This window comes from Podarcis gaigeae, assembly GCF_964106915.1.
Source record: "Podarcis gaigeae genome assembly, chromosome: 5".
In the NCBI taxonomy this organism is placed as follows: domain Eukaryota; kingdom Metazoa; phylum Chordata; class Lepidosauria; order Squamata; family Lacertidae; genus Podarcis; species Podarcis gaigeae.
In genome coordinates this window covers 60,317,640-60,331,092 of record NC_139681.1, presented here as the reverse complement: position 1 = coordinate 60,331,092, position 13,453 = coordinate 60,317,640, and the positions used below count along the sequence as shown (strand labels likewise).

The window sequence follows — 13,453 nt, the reverse complement described above, 5'->3', positions numbered from 1 at the left end:
CATGCAGTTGGCTCCTATTCAATTTTGACAAACTAAGACAAGCATTTCCTTTTGTGTCCCTAAACAATAGCACAGCTAGACATTTGAATTCCTCTCCAGATGCATGAAGCAGGGATGGCCCTACCATTAGGCAGACTGAGGCAGCTGCCTCAGGTGGCAGATGTTTTGGAGCCAGTGAAATGCTAGAGGCAAAGAGTTGTGTACACTGAGTAGTTCGCCCTGCACACCATAAATTAGCTTATTGTCCTTGGATATGTTAGAGGATGCTATCTCATCACCAGTGTTGAAGTAAGATTCAGCTGCCATTCCAGTCAACTTCAATATGCAGCAATGTGGGGTTGGGGGCATTTTGCCCTTTGCCTGAGGCAGAAAAATTGGTCTAATCCCAGAATGCCTTTACATTTCATGGAACTGATTTTCATAGTGTTCCTGTTACTCAAATTTGTGAGGTTTTCCAGTGTACCTTGCCTGTCTTATAAACTCCTCATCTGACATTTCCTAAACTCACTTGATCAAATCAGTGCACTGAAGATAAAATTAGACACCTAATGGAGGATTTTGTTTTCAATGTTTAGTGACGCTTAATGTTTACCAAAAACAATACGTGCTTATACGTATACACTGAGCACACACACCTAGACAGAATGGAAAAATAATAAAATCAATTTGTTTCATAATAGTCCCATAATGCAATAAAAATGTAAATCATAAAGACTGCTTTATTATTTAATTACATTTTACACGTTTTCTAGCTTTCAGAACCTCAGACTCACTGCCTGCATTACCAATACCTTTTCAATAAATGCAATACCCTATTAATGAGCTAAAGAAATCCCTTTTCATGTTTAACTGTTTCTCCCAGCAGATCCACAGAGCACCAGTAAAAATGTTAATCCTGCTTCAACATTTTCCCATTTAGAGTTATGGTATTGACAAAGTTTTATAAAACATATTTAGAGCTCCAGGTAAGAGCTGGTACATAGTTTCACCAGCTTGCTTTCTGTTTCAAATATTGGGTGTTTCAAGAAGTGTTTTTATCATGAAATCAGTGCTATTCATGCATTCAAGTTTTTTGCAGCAGCCACATGCAACTTCGTGGACTTCACAATGCCAGTCTCTCTCTCTCTCTCTCTCTCTCTCTCTCTCTCTCTCACACACACACACACACACACACACACAAACACATATTTAAGCCTGATTTACTGTTTCCTTGGAAAATCCACTAAGTTAAAAAAAAACACCCTGTTGTCAACAACCTGTTTGAAATATCTGAATGACCCACTTACAATATTAAGACTCTGTCTGGAAGCAGCCAATAAAAATATGGAGTTGTTTTCCTTCTGGCTGTCTTTGTTGTTTAATTGCTCGTTCTATTTACCATAAGCAAAATAGATTGGGAAATGAATTCTTTGAGAAGCTTGTCCTTTAAGAAAAATGTCAGTCGCCACGAGTCCTTCCTGTGTCAATGTTCATGAGGCTTGGCAAAAACTGTGTTGTAATCCAAACCTCAAATGCCTTGAGCTTTTTGCCCTTAACAAACACAGCATGGCAGGACAAGTACGGTATTAGTTAAACAATGGCATGGCAAACTCTCTCTCTTTCTCTCTTTTGGAGAGGGGTTGTTGTAAATTACCACTGGAAGAAGCATTCTGATGAAGAGACTTCTCATTTCCCTCCATCCCTCCAAGTGGGAACAGGATGGATGTCAGATCTAAGTCAATTTGGTACAATGACAATGAGCTACTAAAATCTTACCAGTCTCCAACAGTAGGTAGCAAGAAGAGAACTGAAAATCTTTGCTATAGCTGAAATAAAGAGCCCATAACCTTAAGTCGAGCAGCCAGCTACAAGTGCTACAATTCTTTTACCCAAGCTGCCAGCGTGGTGGCCCTGATTTGGATGAACCCTAGGAGCTGTAGAAAAGCTTTAACCCTTTAACCACCACTGCAGTCCAAGCCTGGCTCAAAGGCCCCACGTGTGCAATTTGCATGGATGGAAAAACTCCCATTTGCTTATTTTTTCCTATGCATGTTGCAGGTGCAAGGAGCCTAATCCACATACCAGGAGGCAAAGGGTTAAAGCCCCCAAACTGGCAAATTGTGTGGATGTTTTTAACACACACAAAAACCCCTACACTTTAAGGCACAGCTACATAACTAACATAGCATGTAACTTTGCCCTTAGCCAGTGGTCCTTTGAGAATGTCCCTCAAATTCCCCCAATTTTTTTTTCACAAAGCCAATTTTCAAACTAACAGGAAGGAAAGTGAAGACTTTTTTTTCTCTGTGTGTCCACAGACCCCCTAAATCCCATCCATGGACCTCCTAAGAACCCCTACCCCAAGGCATCATTTGCTTTTTAGTCCAAAGCCACAGTAGAAACACAAGCACTGCTAAGACCTTATCTCTACTGCAGAACACACATCAACTGCAAGGTAAATCTTGCATTATAACTCCAATACAGTGAGACACCACATATCAATGAATAGCTTTCACTGAGTTATCAGACAGCTATAAAAACAGGGAAACAAACTGGATTGCTCACTCAGAAAACATCAGATGATAGTCTACCGTGGATTTATTTTTCCATATCAAGCATACACACATTTTATCAGATGCACATCTTTTGCACAGGATGGGGCTATACCACATGAGCCATAAAGAGCCATAAGGTTAGGTACCTTTGCAAGACAAACTTATTATCATTCCAGTAGGAATCTTGCAAATTGCAACAGAAGTGTTGCATGGAACAGGAGGAGATACTTTCAATGGGTTCCAAAGATGAAACTGAACCTTCTATCCAATCCAGGCTTCCAGTGTTAGCACCCAGCAAACCTAGTGGAAAATACGGTTCTCAGGCCCATGCCAAAACTAACCAAAGGGGAAAAGTAGCTTATTACCAACTAGTGGATAATGAAACTGATGGGCAATATCAATCTAAAACAGAAACCTTTGCAGTTATCAATATCTTGATAAGAAATTAAATGTTCATCAATCAGTGGTGAAATCAGAATACTGCAAATTCTCCCTAATATATCATGTTTACAGTTCTTACCAGTGTTAGAAATAGAGTTATGAAAGCTAGGAGCTAAACGTACCTTAAACCTAGGTTGGGGCACAATAACAGAATGTCTAGGTGTGCTTTTTTATAACAAGAATAGAAAGCTGAAAATGAATGAACTGCAGCTAAAATATTATGTCCATTTTTCACATGGTCTGGTCCTTCCCCTGCCCACCCCCATAGTATTCTTAAGAGGCTCTCTTAAGTAGCTGGGAGTGGGAAGGCAGAAAAAGGTCCCTTTCCACTCTGCAATTTTAATCTGAAATCTTAGGCACAGTACTGCGCCCAGAGCTCAGAAACTCCTTGCGCTAATGAAATTCCCTGTCGCAAAATGCGCCTAGAACAATGGGAGTTTCAAACACTGGTTCTTACCTATGAACATACAGTGGTACCTTGGGTTACATATGCTTCAGGTTACATACACTTCAGGTTACAGACTCCACTAACCCAGAAATATTATCTCGGGTTAAGAACTTTGCTTCAGGATGAGAACAGAAATCGTGCTCCGACGGCACGGCGGCAGCGGAAGGGCCCATTAGCTAAAGTGGTGCTTCAGGTTAAGAACAGTTTCAGGTTAAGTACAGACCTCCAGAACGAATTAAGTACTTAACCCGAGGTACCACTGTATATTACATCACTTGAATGACAGATGCCAACAACACTGAGCCAGAACAGTGTTGGAAATGAATAATAAATAAGATAATTCTCAAAGAAGACAAAAGGGACACAAATCAGACTGTAATAGGCTGTAATGCTAATCTTCCTCAATAATTTAACAAGGGGGAAGGCATGCTGTATTGTGGATTTTACAACTTCGCCGATGTGAAAACAGCAAGCTGACAAAGACTATAAGCATCTTTTCAAAACCTTGAAATCCTTGCTTCTGAACTCTTGATTCCTGAAGTGTGATCAGGTGCTTTTGCTTCTGCTACAGTCTTGAGTAGTATACCAAGCTCAAGGCATAGGTACAAAGCTCTGAGGTTATCTTGTTCTGCTGCCCAACGACTATGCTGCCCATCCTCAGTTATCAAAATTCTCCATTTCTTCCAATTTTATCTCCCAAGGTCAGTACAATATCACAGAGCAACAATTGAGCTTTCCTTACCAGAAGCTGAATGAAGACTCTCCAAGCTCCAGTATCTGGAAAGGACACCTCTCATCCCACTGCCACCACCACACACCACTCCACTGCTATCTGAATCCGAACCTGGGGAGAGCCCAGAGCTGCCACTGCTACTGCAGTTTTCTCCACTGTGTGCACCGCCAGACTCGCAGCTGGAGCATTGCTGGGTCCTCATGCAGGCAGGCAGAGGGGAGAGCCAAGAGGCTCTGCTGTTCCGGAGAAAGAAGGGAGATGGAGCAGCACCGTGCAGCTACGCACAGGGCAGTGGCACCAGGTCCTGCTGTCTCAGAGCTGTGTGGGATTCCTCTCCTCTGAGTTGCCAGTCGCCTGCACGATGCAACCTGACATCATAGGGGTCCGTCAGGGAGGCTCCCTCTGTGGCTGATGAAAAAGCCTCAGCTACCGTTTTCAGAAGCTGGGCTTGCTTCTAAGCCGATTGCCAAGGCATTAAACAACCCGAGGACTAGATCACTGGATCGAGAGCTTAAATTCCAAAGGGTCAAGAAATAGAGTGACAATATCCTTTGCACACATACTTGTGAATAAGGCCCACGGAAAAGAATGAGACTGACAGCTAAGTAAACACGCAGAGGACTGGGCAGCACATGTTCACACTGTCCTGAGGATATCTAGAACTAGCTGGAGCTGCAGCAGTTAAAACTGTTTTACAAGGCACTGGAACCACCACTACATAATGGGGAAAATATACACTCGAAAAAGATCAGATCCAAAGAAGCAGGGACTGGCCCTCAAGACTATGTGATTGGTGATGTGAGGCAAAATCACTTTTTAAAGTGCATACATCATACCAGGGAACCTGTGACTCGTCAGGTGTTCTGGGGACTCTCATCATCCTTGACTATTAGCTGCACTGCTGGAGCTGCTGGGATTTGGAGTCCAACAAGATCTGGAGAGCCACAAGTTCATCATCCTTGGTTTAAATAAAGTTTCACTCTGATTGTGGAATACATACATGAGAACATTTTGTGCTCCTGGCTCATGCTTTAGCACACAACTGCAAGTGCAAGAAGCATTCCTAGGGAAAATAAGGCATTCAGGTGGTTCAGACTTTTTCTTGCTAAAAGTACATATTTCTGTGTGAGACAATTCCCAAGCAGAGTTCTGCTAACAGACAGCTGACCAGCACAGGCTATGCAAAACTATTTTGTCTTTTGATGAGCACACCTAAGACATGAAGAAATCCCCAGAGCTTCCTGGAACGATAAGAAATTTACTAGGATTTCCAATTTTTCCCCAGGGCAGGGTTTCTGTGCCCTTGAGACACTTGTGTACCAGGAAAATTTCAGCAGGAGTACCTTTCTCATCCCTGTCTCTCCATGCAGGGAAAGCTGCTAAATGTTTGCCTTCATAAAGCCATTAAAGGCACTGGAGCTCAGCCAGAAAACAGTTGGCAGCTCTAGGACCTACAAAATCCCCCATGGATGCACTTTCCATGCAGTATCTTTGTCAATCTACAAAAGTTAAAATAGAAACATTATTGGAATACCGTCTTCCTGAATGCAACTAACTGTTGCATTTGTGATAATTCCTGCAACAGGTTGAAATGATTAAAGTATGCTTCCTCCCTCACAAAAAACAACAACCGCATTTTGCTGTAAAATATTAAATATGTCTCGTAGACATTTGTTTCCCTCCCAATGTTAGCTGAGAGAGAGTCAGAAAAATCCCACTCCTGTGCACAGTGAAACAAAGACAGTACAAGACTGCATTCCCTGCAAGGAAGGAATTCAGCTTTTAAATATGCAGAGACTATGAGCAAAGAGACCCTGCAAGTATTTCCAAGAGGCACAATCAACTGCTTCTCTTATGGGGCCCAGACAGGGATGATATGACATAAGCTAGAACACGGAGAATACAGTTGAAGCAGGCTGAAGCCTTAGAACTCTACAAAGGACACCTGTTGTCCATCAATGTAACCCAATTTATTTCAGCTGGGTGTCCTTTTTTCTGTACATTTTGATAATATTGCACACAGACTGAAGTCTCCAGCAGGTCAGACCTAAAGATGACTGAAGTCATCCTTGAATTTCAAGACAAAAGGAATCTCTCCCATGGCTTTTTGTTTTCTGATGAACAGTGTTAATCAAAGAACAGCCTTATAAATGCTCAGGAAAGTTTTGTTTTATTCTATTTGAAAGATGCAAGTCATGCCCCTCACTGTCTTCAAAGCAGCTTCCAACAACAATTAAAATATAAGTTCATGATAAAACAAAATAAAACCAGTTAGCATTAGGTCTCCTATGAAGAAAGGTTTCCCCAGCTGAAGGTAATGAAGATCTTACATATTTAGCATCATAGAAGACAGCAAGATTAATCTGCTCTGTCATGAGGCATTAATGGAGCAAGGTACAGAACAGCCTCTCTCAAACAGCAGAGCTGTCTTACATGTGGTCAAGCTCTACATGTCTGCCAAACAGAAATACCAGCAGCCATCTGGATGTTCATTCATAATGGGTCTATGAGGGGGCATGGAAAATTCCACAGGGCCTGGCTCTTGTGACATAGAGTAGAGTTGGAGCTGCAGTTGCTGTTTCTGCTACTACTTCCAGCCACTGGTATTCTGACTCTGCCTTCAACTAAGGGCTCATCCACACTTTCACTTGACCCGTATTTCAATCATATTGTGTACCCTTTAATTCCCCCGGGTCTGAGAGCTTTTATTGTTCCACAGCTGTGGCTTGCGAAAATCCGATCTTACCCACTAAACCAAAGCTTAGTTAAACCAAATCTCTGTTTGGTTTCCGCACATCTTATGAGATCTGATTCAGTGAGTGAGATCGTCAGAGTCCTAAAGTTTCCGAGCACAACTACCCTGTGTTGGTCTGAGTAGCAATGGTGGTCAGGCCATTGTTGTTTTTATATAGTCATTTTTGATAGCCACTAAATTACGTGTTGCGATGCTGAGCCTGTTGCTTAGATCTTGTATGCCTTGCTGCAGCAATAAAAGATTATGGTTGATGTTATAAAAGCCAGAATGGATGATGTGCAGTTGGTTCTTCAAGGTGTACAATAGATCATCTTTTGCAATTTCACTGGGGTCTTTGGAGGGAGGGGTAAGATTTTGTTTTGGCTTTTCCACAGGGTTCTCAATGTGTAATCCTTAAAACGGTGGCTGTATGTTTGCTTGTTTCTTAGAGGATTTAAATCTTGCACCTTCAATCCCGACTGACACCTTCAGGGTGGCAAACTACAGGCAATATATCATAAAAACAATAAAAAAGACAATAAAATTCGTGAAGCAACATATCAGCAACCACACAATACCAAACTGCAGCTCCACTGAGGTGCTCTGTCACATTCTAATTTAATTCACAGAAATGGAGGCAACATCATTAACCATGTTTCCTGACCTATCTCTCATTTATTTAATGTGGAACAAGCATGCATGGGCACATGCTTTAATTTGAACCAGGATCACAAAAGAGGGGGAAGAAATGAAAGAAGAAATAGGGCAGTGATACTTTTATTACGTATAGGACCTACAGGTGTTTGAAATGCAAGTTTTCAAGTTACCCAGTTTCTTCCTCAGATTTAGATGGTTAGAGATATATATGGCAGGGAGGAATCAATGCTGCATTGTCAGGACATGAATGCAGAAGGAAGTAGTATATTAATGAAGATGCTGCTAATTAGATTATAAATATCCTATGCAACTAAAATTCAAGTTGCAAGGAGTGTGACTCAAAAGTTAGCACTGAGTATTTTAAATGCCAAGTGGTTCACATAAAAGTATCATTTCAGTTGCCTGTTTATCTTATTCGTGACCATCATTGCTCCTAAGAAAAAAGATACAAACCCTTTTTGATGAGGATTGGCCATGCGTTTCTAAATATATAACAAATATATACCAAATTTCATATTAACCTGCGAGACCTAGATTCTATGTCACTTCCCACAGATACATTTTTCTTCAAAATGATTAGAAAAGCAAAAATGTGACATTTGCTGCAAAGACTGTGCTGCTGTTTCAATAGTGTTGCCTGTGGGGGATGCTTTGACATAGGCAACCTTCCCCTTTTTTGGGTGGGGGGGTGCAGCTTGAAGGAATGAAAGTGTATAATTCAGTTTTCTTGTAGCATACAATAGGAATAGTGGGGAAACAAAACGGGCCATTTTCTTGAGAATCTGCAGTGCCTGACAAACATGGCACTAGCAAGAGCCAGGCACTGAGAGAGCTGAATCAGAGCTCAGGAAGAAGCTAGGGCATGGGATGTAGTTGGCTAAGGTGAATGGACAGCAGCACACCAAACAACTGGGTGAAGAGGAGAACTAGGGAGAGAGAGAGAGGAAAATAGCTGGGGCAGAAAGCAGATCAGGGCACAGGTGTGAGAGAGCAAATGTGTGTGAGAGAAAGCATGTGCATGCCTGTAAAGTCATCTCAAAGTGGGTGTTTAGAAACTGGATTCTGTGTAGATGTGAATGCATGCAGATTATCTCGATTCTTTCAAATGTGGCTTCCACCCCAGGTTTGGCACTGAAACTGTCTTTGGTATCCTGGTAAATTATCTAGACTGGGAGATGAAGGGTGAATGTGATCCTGTTGATTAGCCTCCTGGACATCTCAGTGGTGTTCTTACCCTTTCCCATCCCCAAGATGGCACTAACTTGCAGTGGCTCCAGTCACTCCTGAAGGCTAGGTCACAAAAGGTGATGCTTAGAGACTGTGGCTGTATCCCATGGCTTTAGCCGTGTGTACTGCTGAAACCTTGTATCCCATGCTATTTCAACTGGAGATTAGGGTTCAGTATCATCAGTATGTTCTTTTTCATCACATCTCAATGTTTGTGATCAGAGGTGGACTTGATGCAAGCATCCAGACAAGGCAGAAATAGTATTAGTTTGCCGTTCTGTGTGCAAGTAAAAATTCTAACGGGACAGGTTAGTTGATTATCACTCTCTGTCTTCACACTATCTTTTCTCTCCTTTATGCAATGACTGACAACTTACTGGGTTAATTAAGTAGAGTCTTCCATTAGGACCCTGATATGGGACTCTGTGGTTATTAGAATTGGAACAAGCCAGGATCTGAAACCAATTGCACCGTCAGAAGTTGCTTCTAGTAATCTAAGTCAAATGGGGCTGTCATTTTTTAAATTTTAGTATTTTAGAGTATCTAAAATACTAGATTTAGATATGTTTTCCTTGACTAATAGTTTCAATTAATGGTAATTTGATACAGATTCCACATAAGCTACAGATTTTTCAAAAGATGTACCTCCAGAGGAACCATTCTGAGACCTGGATCATCTCAGAAAACAGCTGCTGAAGATGAAGCAATTTTGCACAGTGGAATACGGCCCTCCCATGTCCTTCATTCTGACATTAGAAGAATTAAGAAGGACAGGAAATGAAACAAGTTACTTTGAATTACCTTCTTTTGAAAAGGTTGCAGTTTCATTTTGTGAACTTTTCTAGTGCTGAACTAATCACATATCAGCTTTCCTTCAGCTTGCAACTTTGCCGTAAGGCCACAAATGTACCATGTTATATCAGCGAAGAAAGCTAGTTTGCAAATCCACCAACTGCCAGCCAGACTTCCTATGCCCAACGTCTCTTTTCAGTCATCAAAAATTGACACTTTCATTTGCAGAGCTTCAGAAATCATTGGTGCACTCTTCCATGACTTGGTCACATGATGATGTTATATTACAGCACACTGACAGAGATTCCCTCCGTTTCTCCTGCAAAGTTTCTCAAATGCTAGTGATTCAGTCAATGGGAGCGGAGGTAATTTATTGCTGAGAAAAGAACTTTCTTGACCTCTTCAAGGATGAGTGCCTTCCCTCTGAGATTCTTGGAGACTAATGCATCATGGCCCCACGTCTTGTCGACATTGATAGACCCCATCTGGTGATTAGTTCGCCCCATCAATTCAGCATTTTGCCTGTAGTATTTCTTGTACTGTTTTGAAAGTAGTGCCATTATTTTTGTGTATTTTTCTATGTTCTGCTATTGTTGTTTTTATGTTTGGGGCTTTAGTGTTGATTTAGTGTGTTATTTTTGATGAGATGGTATATTTATTGCTAGCTGCTCTGAGTGTTTTTGGTTAGAACAAGATATAAATTATTTGAAATAAATACAATAGATAAATTATATGGGCATGTTTGGAACTTAACAGTGTGTGCAACTGTTATTTATACAATACCCTTCAGTTGATCTCCTTTCAACTTATAGTATGAGACAGCATGTTAGAATTTCAAAAATACTTCCTCTGGCATCTTTTATAACCTTGCTAGCTCCTTTTGACATCTAAGAGTTCATCAAACAGTTCAACTTTGATGTACAGAGCAACACCACCACCAGTACGTCATTCACTGTTCCTTCTATACAGTTTCCCCACAGATATAACTGCGCCCCACTAGTTCTCTCCATCCAATCAGGTTTCCATTATGTCCCTTAAGTCAATGCCACCCTCTAAGACCAAGAACTCCAGTTCACTCAACTTGGCACATTAGCATATAAACATTTGTAATACAGTCTCTCTCTTCAAGTGTCTTTCACATTTGTGTTTTGACCTGTGGTGCTTTGGCCTCTCCGAATTGTTATCCCCTGCACTCACAATGCCTAGATCCATGCCTCCCCTATTTAAATTTTCACCAATTTTATCATATTTATCCCAGAGATTTGTTCTGAACCGAATCCCCCTCAGCACCTATCTGCTCCCCCTGCCCCTCAAAAGTTGCTCAGCCACCTTTATCATTTTAAGTGCCAACAGCCTGATTCCATCCAGGTTCAAGTGGAGCCTGACCCTTTTGTGCAGGCCTAGCTTGTCCCTGAATGTTCCACAGTGCCTAACAAATCTAAACTCCTCTCCCTACATCATCATCTCATCCATGCACTGAGACTACAAAGCTGCCCCATCTAGCTGCCCCTGCATGTGGACCAGCAGCATTTCAGAGAAAGCTACCTTGCAGGTCCTGGCTTTCAGCATCCTACATAACTAACTAAATTTTGCTTCTAGGACCTTATGACTACTTTCCCCCATGTCATTGGTACCAGTATGCACCACAAGTGACTACTGACATTTTCCTATCTCCCAGGCTACCTAGACAGCAGGTGACATCTACAACCCTTGCAACAGGCAGGTAAATCACCCTGTGATCTGTACACTTAATGACACACCCAACTATCCTAATGATCAAATCATACACTACCAGGATCCCTCCACCTTCCAGAGATGTACTCTCACAAGAGGACAGCTGCTCATCCTCCAAAAATGGGTCCCTTCTAAGGGATTGTTTCCCTCTTTCTCAGAGCAATGTAGAGGAACTATCATCGTGAGAGTGGGACACAGCTATAATGTCCTCAAAGACTTCATCCACCAAGCCCTCTGCCTCTCAGCTAAATGTTCAGCCTTCCTCTAGCCCTATATGCGTATAATTGAGCACTAGAGAGGGGAAGGAGAGAGAAACAGCTCCTCAAAGAACAATATCTTTTAAAAATTGAAAAACTGCAGGACGTTGTTGTGAGATGAGAAAACAGAATTTCTTGTTCTCTACTTCTCCTTTTTTAAGGGCAACATGAGCACTTCTCCTGCTTGAGTAGTACAGTGAGAGAATACTTTAAAAAGTTCATAACGCCTGTCATTTTATGCTGTTCAGTTTCCATTACATGCCATTCTTGGGCATGTTGGGCTAAGTTGCTGTGTTTTGTTCCAGTGTCCTGAAGCTTGTGAATAATTCCAAAGGTTCCAGCTAAGGTCACAATATTCAGTTTCAAAATATTCTGTGTAATCCAAAAGTTACCACTACATTTCATAGCATCCCTTTCCAGGATAACATCTAGAGCGTTCTAAAACCTGGGGCACCACCTATTGGCCAATCTCCATATATATTTCAACTCTATTAAAATAGTTTAATTCTTTCTCTTTTAAACAACTTCAGACGAAAGGTTAACAGAGTTGAAACAACTGTAATCAGTTCTGTGGTAGAGCTGGAGAGAAGGCAGAAATAGGGCTACAGCTAACTCAGCAGTCCCACTAGTTTCCCATGTGTTCCTAAGAAACTTTTAAGAAACTTAGAAAGCCTCCTGGTTTTTTGAGGAATAAGTGATCTACCTTTGGTAGATCATCAACAGTATCACAGATAATGAAAGACTGAGAATGTTCACTACCAACTGAAGTCATTTTGTATGGTAAAGTTCAAATAGTAGGTCACTGAGAACGAGATAAGAAAACACCCTTGAGCGGGAGGAATTAAGAAGTGGATTTCTGGCCTCTTGTTCTTCCAGTATTGATTGATTGATTGATTGATTGATTGATTGCATCTATACCCTATCTTTTCTCTAAGGAGCTCAAGGCGGTGTACATGGTTCTCCTTCTCCTCACTTAATCACCACAACAACCCTGTGAAGTGGGTTGGGCTGAACAGCCATGACTGGCCCAAGGTCACCCAGTGAGCATGTCTTAGTGGGGATTTGAACACTGGTCGTCCAGCTCCTAGTCTGAACCACTACACCACACTGGCTTTCATTCATTATAGTTCATTATATTTTTGTCTGTTGAAAAAGATGCTTAATACATTTCACTGCATTCTAGTTTCCAATGGGGATCATTGCTATTATTTATGCTGCATGGCATTTGAAGTCTTTTGACAATGGAAGTGTATGTCTAAGGATAATAGTATTTGCATAAATAGAACAGAGCTGAAAGCAGGACATTTAAAAATGTTGGTGTATTTGGAAGGGTCCAAATGGCATAAAGATGTTTGCTGAGGAGAGGGAATATTCTCCCATTGCCAAGGCAACCAAGCTCTAGGTTGCCTCAGCAATGAGAACATTAACTTCCCACACCAATTTGAACCTAGAGAAAACCTTCACTTTATTTACCCGCAATAAGATGGCCACCTATCCAAATAAGATTGGCTTAGTGGCTCTGTAATATCATTGTATTCCTTACACAATCCTTATTGTCTGGGATCACACAGGGAAGGCAAAATCCTATTCTCTCTGCTATCAGTACCGCCACCCCAGCACTAGGACAGGAGAGCAGAGGAGAAACAAGAGTTTTGAGTCACTGTGCTATACTGTGCAGTCAGAACAATCTACTCATGATGATTCCTGTCCTGGTAATATCCTGGCTAGAGTACTGTAATGTGTTACACATGGGTACCTGGAGCTGCCCTTAAAAGAGAAACTGGAAGGTTCAGTTAGAGCAGAACTCAGCTGCTAGAATTCTGATGGGTACCTTATTTTGGAAGATCAACATTGGCTGCAATTCCCCTTTGAAATCAATTTACAATGCTGGTGTTT

General features: G+C 41.4%; 1 protein-coding gene across 8 annotated transcripts in view; it reads right to left on the bottom strand.

The window, feature by feature from the left end:
• Positions 1-13,453, bottom strand: part of ARHGEF4 (Rho guanine nucleotide exchange factor 4) — a 155,364-nt gene that overhangs the window by 78,478 nt on the left and 63,433 nt on the right. Inside the window, exon 1 of one of the 8 annotated variants that reach the window (XM_083741639.1) lies at positions 4,166-4,636. The exons of the other annotated variants lie outside the window; for them this stretch is intronic. Coding sequence (XP_083597765.1) covers positions 4,166-4,358 — 193 coding nt within the window. The 5' untranslated portion in view covers positions 4,359-4,636. Of the gene's footprint in view, positions 1-4,165; positions 4,637-13,453 lie in introns of those variants that run through there. 8 annotated transcript variants of the gene reach the window in all.